Source organism: Pseudomyrmex gracilis, unplaced genomic scaffold, assembly GCF_002006095.1.
Source record: "Pseudomyrmex gracilis isolate BER0280 unplaced genomic scaffold, ASM200609v1 scaffold_35, whole genome shotgun sequence".
Lineage (NCBI taxonomy): Eukaryota > Metazoa > Arthropoda > Insecta > Hymenoptera > Formicidae > Pseudomyrmex > Pseudomyrmex gracilis.
The window spans coordinates 285147-294052 of NW_018020619.1; the positions used below are offsets into that span (position 1 = coordinate 285147).

Genomic DNA, 8906 nt, shown 5'->3' on the forward strand with positions numbered 1-8906 from the left:
TTTTTCCGCAACGGAAACGTTTTTGGTCGAGACAACTCGCCTGCGGTGAGAAAGCAGCTCATGTCGACAGTTTGCGCGCGGCCACGCTGTCATACGGTCGTTCTTCGGAGGTGGTCTTCTCAGGGGAAACTGTCTTCTCTTTGAAACAGGGTATCAAGGTCAGCCGGCGCGACGAGACACGGCGGTATTCAGATCTTGGCAAACCGCAGTTACGCGCCGGCGACAGATCATCCTTAGCTTCCTTTAGACGTGCATGCCGAGGATAACGGCAAGCTCTTTGTAAGCTCTTTGAGAGAGATATCAAGTAAAATTATATTTTCCAAAATTTATCTCGTTGTACGCATCTCTTTTCAAAATTTCAGAAAAGTGTCAAACTTATTCTATCTTGAAAACACAATTCTCTAGAGCAAGTAATCACTTTTGAAACTGTTACAAAAGTGCAACAGAGCAGCTTTTTTAAACATTCAAAAAGAGTTACAACGTAAACTTAGTTTTCTCGAAAACAAGTTACTGCTGTTAAACTCTTTAATCTTCTTATATTGTTTGTTTTAGTTTAAACTTGCGAATAACAAGATTAAATTAACAAAAAAACAATAAATTAAAAAAAAAAAGAATTTCAAAGAAACAGAAAAATTTACAGAATAACAAGTAATTTCAAAGATTTATTTTAAGAGCATAATTGAGAGCATTTATTTACGTTAAACTCTTGTCTTTTTACTCTGAACCTCATATTATTGAATTCGAGATGTGATTTATCCGTGTCTGTTATTAAACAGGCGTGCGTTTACAAGTAACCTCGCATCGAACGTCGTCTACGACCCAAATTCATCATGAAGTGGTTGGCGTGGTTGGTTGCGGGATTTGTTCTATTGTCAGCGATACCGTGCAGCGTTTCACGAAGCCTTAAGGATGTTAGTACGGTGTGCCGTCAACTTATACAAACTAACGTACATAATCGTAGAGTAAAAAAAAGAAAACAAGAGAGATTAAAATCCACCTGTTCAATCCCCGCAGGATAAACGATCAAAGCGCAGTATTGACTTAAATGATGTCTACTACTCCAAAATGCGTCAGTACAGATTACCGAATGAAGTTACGCCAACCAGTTATCACGTGCATCTCGTTATTCCACCGTTCTTTGAGAAGGAATCCGACAACAAATTCGTCGGTCACGTAAAGATAAACTTTACTTGGTCCGACACGAGCGACAGGATAATATTGAACGCACATCCGACGTATGAGATTAATACGGTTAACATCCGAATGCTTCAATTGCCGTCCGATGAAGCGTAAGCAAGTATAAAAATGCTCGATTGACAAACTAACACAAAAATTTTTTGTACATCTTAAGTATAAAATTTATTATACGCTATATTTTGATGTGAACAAAAAAATATGATGTGTACATTGAGTGAGTGCGAAAGTTTTGATAGATTTTATAATAGAAAAATGAATCAAATAATTTTATCAAAAACTATTCATTTTATCAAGTAATTCTCATAGTGTTTTTATTGTCTTTTGCTTTTTTGTTGTGAAAGAATGAGTAAATTGTTTTTAATAAAATCTCACTCGATCCATTTTTTTTTTTATCACAAAATCAAAACTTTTGCACTCACTCAGTAATATTTTTTTATTTATGATAAAGAGAGAAGGGCGTTCCAATGGATGTTTACATCGCAAATTGGGCACTGCAAAAACAAAAGTACTGGCTAGTCATTAATCTAGAACAGATGGTGAAAAATGGTAGCGTGTGCGAGCTCGATGTCACATATAAGGGAAATATAACGACCAACGAAACTACCGGGCTCTACAAAAGTGCATACATAGACTCAGACGGTCGAACACAGTAAGGACAGTATATTAATTTCTTTCTTAAAAGAGAATTTTTTCACCTACTATAACACAGCGGGAATGTTAATAAAATTTCTACCTATTACTTTTTTTTCTTCAGCTCGTTCGTTGCCACTTATTTGCAATTAGACAACGCGAGGAAAATGTTCCCGTGTATGGATGAACCACCTTACAAAGCGACATTTAAAATGACGTTGACGTATTCCAAAGACCTGACGGCGCTCACAAATATGCCATCAATGTACGTATACATCGTGCTCTTTTTCACGATATATCCATGCCAAAATCACAAATGTAAAGAGACACACTGGCTCTAGAGATTTCACGAAGATATGATTATCATATTTTTCTAAAAGTTCTCGACGCGATGGTGAATCAGCAAACACGGTCGTCGAGGAGTTCGAAGAGACACCTCGAATGTCGACGAACCAATTAGCCCTCCTGCTGTCAGATCTGCAATACATCGAGCCCACGGCTGAGATAAACGAGATGGACGGGAAGAGACTGCGAGTGAAAGTCTGGGCTCGCAAAGAATTTATCGAATCGTTAGTCAGTGTCCCTAACAAAATCGTGAGGATTGTTAATTATCTACAAAATTACTTCAACAGCTCCATCGGGATATCAAAATTGGACGTCGTAGCGCTGCCCATGTACAGCGTTTCTAAAGCTTCTGACAATTGGGGTCTCATGTTCTTCAAGTATGTATATGTAAAATTACATATTTTTATATGTAAAAATATATATTGTGTAGCATCAGTAGCATTTGTGAAATGAATTAATTTTATTCTTTTAGAGAAAGCGAGCTCAGTAGTCCTCTGTTCTGGTCTACAACCTACGAACTCCTTTATCAATGGATCGGTCAATCCGTCACTCCGTATCGTCGAAATGACGCGCCTGTTAACAAGGCTTTAAATTCGTTATTGGCGTCAATGGCAACATTTGATGTAAGATATTTTGCAATATTTCATACACACAGAATGTTCCGTAAATCGAAATAAATCGCTCGACAGGTGATTGGGAACTCAAAAACAAGAAAAAACGTTGAAATAAACATACTAACCATCCCTTCTTTTAATTTTGAAAAATACAAAATACAGCAATTTCAACATAAAAAATGGCGATAATTCAAAAACAACGCATTTCAGGACATATGTTCATATTAACTTTTTTTTCTTGTTTTTGGGTCCCTAATCACATCCCGATTGATCTTGACTTACAGCACACCATGTATATTTTTATTTGTTTTTAAAAAAACGTAATGTATTTATAACACATCCGCCAGCTCAATCCGGACGAAATGGAAGGAAAGTGGCCAATGACAATGTTATATCCTCTATATTACGAGTTCGCGCAGACAGCACCTTTCTCCAGAGTGGCCGGCATTCGACACGAAGCAACGTGGACGAAAGGTGTGATCAAATTTTGACACAAAGTATCATTATATAAATTAGAAATATTACTTGCAATAAATTATTTGTTTCCGTCTTTCTTTGATTTTACAGCCGAGTTGGTTTTCCGAATGTTCAATTACACTCTCGGTCGTGGCCAGTTCCAAAAAGGCGTGATGAACTTTTTCCATCAGCTATCGAAAGAGTAGTAATTGCTTTCGTCACTTAGCCGGGAAGCAGACTACAAACACTTTTTCAAACTAAACTTGTTTTGATATTTTGACGAAGATTTGATTTAGAAAATAGATTTTTATTCCGCAGTCAAATAAAAGTCTGCTACTTTGTTAAAAGTCAATTTAAATAATGTAAAATTGTGAGAAAAATGATCTTTATCTGCATCCTGTTTTCCGGCTACTTTTTATCGACTTTTGATCGATCGAGAAGGAATTTGTACGTGTTGTACGTTTATTTCATTTTCGTAGGAATCGCAGAACCTTTTTTCACGACGACATCTTTATTTATTTGAATGAGGTGGCCGATGATTTACCACCGGGTTTGACCATCAACAGCATTGCCGCGTCGTGGATCAATCGGGACAGAGTGCCGTTGGTCACGGTCATTCGTGATTACAAAACTGAGAAAATTAATCTCAGCCAGGTAAAATCAAACATAAGAGCGTTATTTTCTTCAAGGACGAACGACGCGGGATAGTAGACGCGATTTTTGCATAGATAATGAACGTTAGAGATAGTCACGATTGTGCCGCTAACTTACGATTAAATTGTTTCTCGGCAACGCGATAGTTACGAACTTGCCTTTTTGTTATTTAAATTCACTTCCAGTATCTTGTTTGTTTTTTTAGAAAGTGTATTTGAGAGACATACCGCCACAATCGACGGCAAAAGTGTCCTATCAGTGGGACATTCCTATAGTAATGCAGGCCCAAGACAAGTTGAACTTCTCCAATACAAAACCGACTGTGTGGCTGACAAGAAAGATCGAACCAAAAAATCTAACCATCCCGGACATCACAATAAAAGATAATTTCATTATCGTTAATCCCGAAGAAATAGGTGAGAAAATATTCTTGGAGACAGATTGTTGCAATGTTTTTTTCGTGTTAAGTGTAACGCGAATACATAATTACAATTACAATAAAATTCCTGTAATTTTAAGTAATTTCTTTTTTATGGACGGGCCAATAGTTTTCTCCACTAGTGATGATGCCCCAATATTCTTGAATGACTGCGCAATTCTCAGAAAAAGAAAAACATTTATCTTTTCTTGCTACTTGAAAGAAGAAAAAGATAATTTTGTATTCTGTAAAAAGAATCGGTTCTATATGCTTGACATTTCTGGAGTTACTAAACTAAGAAATATATTTACGGTCATACGAGCCAATCGCAGGATGTTGTACGGAAACACTGCGTATATATATATATATATATGCATATATATATTTGTTCGCGTGTAAATTTTTATTTTTCCACACAACATCCTGCGATCGGCTCGCATGACCATAAATATATTTCTTAGTTTAGTAACTTATCGAGCTTCAATAAGATTTAATTGTTAAAATTTCTGGAGTTATTCTACTATTCGATTTCTGCAATTTTTTTTGTTTAACATTAGTCATATTTTTATTAAAACAAAGAAATAAGGCTCTTGAAATTTTTAACTAACATTAAATCGGTCAATAAGAACCAACGCTATTGACCGAATGTTAATTTCATATTTTTATTATTATTTGCAGGAATGTTTCCGGTAAACTACGATTCCTGCAACTGGAAGTCACTGTCAAAGTATTTACGTGGACCAGACCGCGAGAAAATACCTCCGATAACGAGAGCAAAGCTTCTGCACGACGCGTGGAACCTGGCGTACGCCGGCGAGCTGTGTTTCAGCGTCGCCATGAACATGACACTTTTTCTCAAGGAAGAGAAAAACCACGTGGTTTGGGAGCCGGTGTTCACGATGATTCATCATGTTGGTCGGAGGATCGAGGGTCTGGATGTATATTTGAAATTCGAGGTGCTCGCTTTTTTAGGATTTTGTTTGCTTCAAAATTCACGATTTCTAACTTTGGTCTATTTATTTATCAGATATTAATAAATCTCAGTGTATGTGAATTAAAAAAAGTAATTGAGGTCAGGAAATTTTATTTTCAGGCCTATATTAGAAGCTTGCTGAAGCCACTCTACTTGGAACTTAGCGAAAACCCGCAGCCTAACGAACCGTCCTGGAAAACTCACATGCGTGGTCTTATGAAAAACTTCCTCTGCCGTGCCGGATACGAGCCTTGCATCAAAGAGGCACGCGATCATTTCAAGAAATGGTTAACTGACGAGGAACCGGACAAAGGGAATCCGTTAGTATTCAGATAAAAAATAAATACAAAATACAACAATTAATGAAAAGTTTTAGGTTCTAGAAGTTTAAAACTAACAATACATAAGCGGTCAAGGAAAACCTTACGCTGGATGTTTGTTGCAAACTAAATATATGTAAAGCATTCTTTGTCAAATCGGCCTCTTCTGTCCAAAAATTAGAGCAATCAAAAAAATTTCTTTCTGGGCTTAAATTATAATGAGTTTACTATTATTGATTTTTTAATAGGTCACGATGAAAATATAAAACACACACACACACACACACACACATATATATATATATATACCTATAATTTAAGCCCAGAAAAAAATGTTTCGGTTGCTCCAATTTTCGGACAGAGGAAGTGGTCGATTTGACAAAAAATGTATTATTTGTGTAAAGTTTTCACGTAAATTTTGAATTAAAATTTCAAATCGTGAATTCATATACAATGTTATATTTGCATCTCATATATGATATATATATATATATAAATGCCCGTATATCTTCCTATCTAATTTTAAAATACAAACTTAAAATTTTGTCTTGGAAACAAAACTCGTGAAATTTCAGAGTCGCCAATGAGTTCCTTTGTCCAGTCTTCAAATGGGGTACCGATGACGAATGGGAGTTTGGATTGCAGCGCGTCATAAATTTCCCGAAGACTAGTCTGGCAAGAAAACAGAACGAGCGCACCTATTTGTTAAAGACTCTAGCGGGGTGTCCGAAGGATACAAACAAGATCGAAAGGTCAGTATCATAATTGCAAAACATAAGTTATCGCACATAAAGAAATATTTAAATGCATTAACAAAAAATAAATAAACACGCAAATGTCGCTTTGTCGACATCAGATTGTTACAAGTGACTGTACTGGATCAGAACGAGAATTTTACGGACGCGGACATCCACCTGATCTTTAGCATGCTGACTGGTAGCGCGACCGGTTACAAAACGTTGTTCAACTTTTTGCATGAGCACTGGTACACCGTGAAAAAGCGTTTTGAAAGCAAGGCTTATCTTTGGGACGGTATCGTTAACTTTGCCACATCGTCGTTTAACACGCAAGAAGGTTATGATAAGGTGAACAAGCTCTACATGGACCATCGGGACGAATTTGAATCGGCGGACGCCATCATCAAGAAAGCGCTTACGATTATCAAGCAGGAGACCAAGTGGAACGAGGAAAACGTGCCGGTGATCGACACTTGGCTCAACGAGAATCTATCCAAGGAAGATTTGGACGCAATTGCAACTTCAACGTCCACTGAGAACTCTTCGATAACCACTGTACCAACAACGACAGATTAATTCAGCTATCATAAGAAATACACTTTACGTACTCTATAGTTGTGAATAGAATAAATAAACGCAACATTTAATTTTTTTCTAAATGCTAGAAAGATTACAACAGAAGCACGCGCGTTACGCGCGAGCCATTTTACTTTTCAAATAACGTACGTATCTATAATTTTTATTAATATAAACTGTTGTTAAAAATATATACGTAGAATACTAAATAGATTTAGAAGAGTCAAAAAATGTGTTTCTTTTATATAAATATGTTTATTTCATAAGTTAATAAATATCAAAATTTTATAGGTATATTAATCAAAAAGATATAGATTTTTGGCCAAGGGCCGAGTTAAAAAACTTTAAATAGATAACATTTAAATACATCTTCTATCGTGTGTGTGTGTGTGTGTGTGTGTGTGTGTGTGTGTGTGTGTTTGTATATATATATATATATATATATATATATGTATATATATATATATTTTTTTTTTTGTTTTTCAAAAAATATATGCGTACATATCTTTCGAATACGATATACAAATGTTTTTGTATCACAAAATATACTGTATTAAAAATAAACTAAATCAAGAAATAAACCTGAGAGCCATACACTAGATGTGTGTGCAAAATAGTTTTTTAATATGTAAATCATCACATAGAAAATATACACATACATATATTAATATACATGTGATGCAAAATAGCATCCTATTTGAATTTAAGAGTTGTTATTCAATTCACATTTTCTATGTACATTAAGAGGGTACTGGATACCGACTATAGAGACCTGTAAACCGACGTTTTTATAACTTAAATTTCTTTATTTTTTAATTTTATTTACTGCACAACATTAAAAGCGCTTCTACAGAAGCAAATAAATATACAAAACTATATAAAGCTTTTGAAAATGGGTATATAATACTTTTTTGAACTTGTTTTTCATTCATAATGATAGTATATGGTATCAGATATACTGTGACCATAGTCTAGTTTAATTTAGTTGCTACGTGTAGTTTCTGGAACTTTCCGTGTTTATCTTAAGTCAACAGATAGCGATAGGACCATGACGCACCGTCGGCCCTTCGACATACCTTACCATATAAGGAAATCTCTCACGCTTATCCTAACACGTAATCGAGTCTAGAACATTCCAGATTATTTTCTAACACTCAAAAATGATATCAAATAAGGAAAATTCCAGAGCCTTCGATAACCAACCTCAGGCCCTATAACACGCCCTCGAACCGAGGCCTGCGGTCAGTCAGTCAGTCAGATACAGCCAGTCAGTTACTTCAAGTCGCTCTCGCCATTTACAAGTAATCTCGGTCGCGCCGTCTACTTACATAAGTGATAGTTTGTGAATTATAAGTCTAAGTGAAATATTGTAAGAAAAGACATTGTAACCGTGAAAGTGAATAAAATTGTTTTTATTTTTAACTAACTGAATTCGCAAGTCTTACACTGTGTCGTCTAATGTGCCAAAAAGTGTTTTGCTAACCTCGCCTACGAAGTCGAAGAGTCCACGCTTACTTCTTGTTTTCTTTGTTCGAATTTCTGCTAGATACAATACATTTTCGAGTTCCTCGTTTATTAAATTGGCAAGTTTCGCACTTGTTAATAAATTCTTTGACATCTATTGTTATTTTCGGCCAGTTATATTGCTGTCTGATTTTTTGAAGTGTTTTTTCTACTGAGTAATGGCCGCCTAATATGCCTGAATGCGCATCTGCAATAATTTCTTTTTTGTTTCTTATTTCTGAGTTATATTTAGAAATGTAAACATATAGCTTATCTCCGAGATAATATGGATGGAGCGTAACACTAGTCGAATTTTTTCTTTATCTCTCGACACACACTTGGAGAAACGGTCGTGTGTGCGTGCGAGAGTCGAGCGATCTTTCGGGTCCGGCGGACGGGTCAACGGTCGTGTGCCGCTCTTACTCCGTCGCTCTTTGGACTTCGCTCGTGTGTCTCTTTTTAAGGCCTGAGACGCAAATCTCA

General features: G+C 36.0%; 1 protein-coding gene across 2 annotated transcripts; it reads left to right on the forward strand.

The window, feature by feature from the left end:
* LOC109852769 (aminopeptidase N) lies at nucleotides 1-7262 on the forward strand. 2 transcript variants are annotated; one of them, XM_020424246.1, is made up of 15 exons: nucleotides 1-279; nucleotides 777-920; nucleotides 1015-1289; nucleotides 1646-1846; nucleotides 1952-2092; nucleotides 2208-2549; nucleotides 2645-2795; nucleotides 3134-3260; nucleotides 3354-3444; nucleotides 3722-3896; nucleotides 4102-4312; nucleotides 4993-5270; nucleotides 5408-5607; nucleotides 6183-6359; nucleotides 6464-7262. In XM_020424246.1, the coding sequence occupies exons 2-15, from the start codon at nucleotides 831-833 to the stop codon at nucleotides 6918-6920; spliced, it is 2916 nt and encodes a 971-aa protein (XP_020279835.1). In that variant the 5' UTR covers nucleotides 1-279; nucleotides 777-830; the 3' UTR covers nucleotides 6921-7262. The 2 variants fall into 2 exon arrangements, with proteins under 2 accessions (XP_020279835.1, XP_020279836.1); XM_020424247.1 differs by having other exon boundaries at nucleotides 2-279; nucleotides 777-911.
* The last annotated feature ends 1644 nt before the right edge of the window (nucleotides 7263-8906 follow it).

What these genes read in the sequence shown, in the direction of transcription:
- LOC109852769 (XM_020424246.1), top strand. Translation starts at nt 831, where the DNA reads ATGAAGTGGTTGGCGTGGTTGGTTGCGGGATTTGTTCTATTGTCAGCG. An exon ending in CAATTGCCGTCCGATGAAGC is followed by an intron (nt 1,290 to 1,645) that starts GTAAGCAAGTAT and finishes TTTATGATAAAG; the next exon opens with AGAGAAGGGCGTTCCAATGG. An exon ending in CTCACAAATATGCCATCAAT is followed by an intron (nt 2,093 to 2,207) that starts GTACGTATACAT and finishes TTTTTCTAAAAG; the next exon opens with TTCTCGACGCGATGGTGAAT.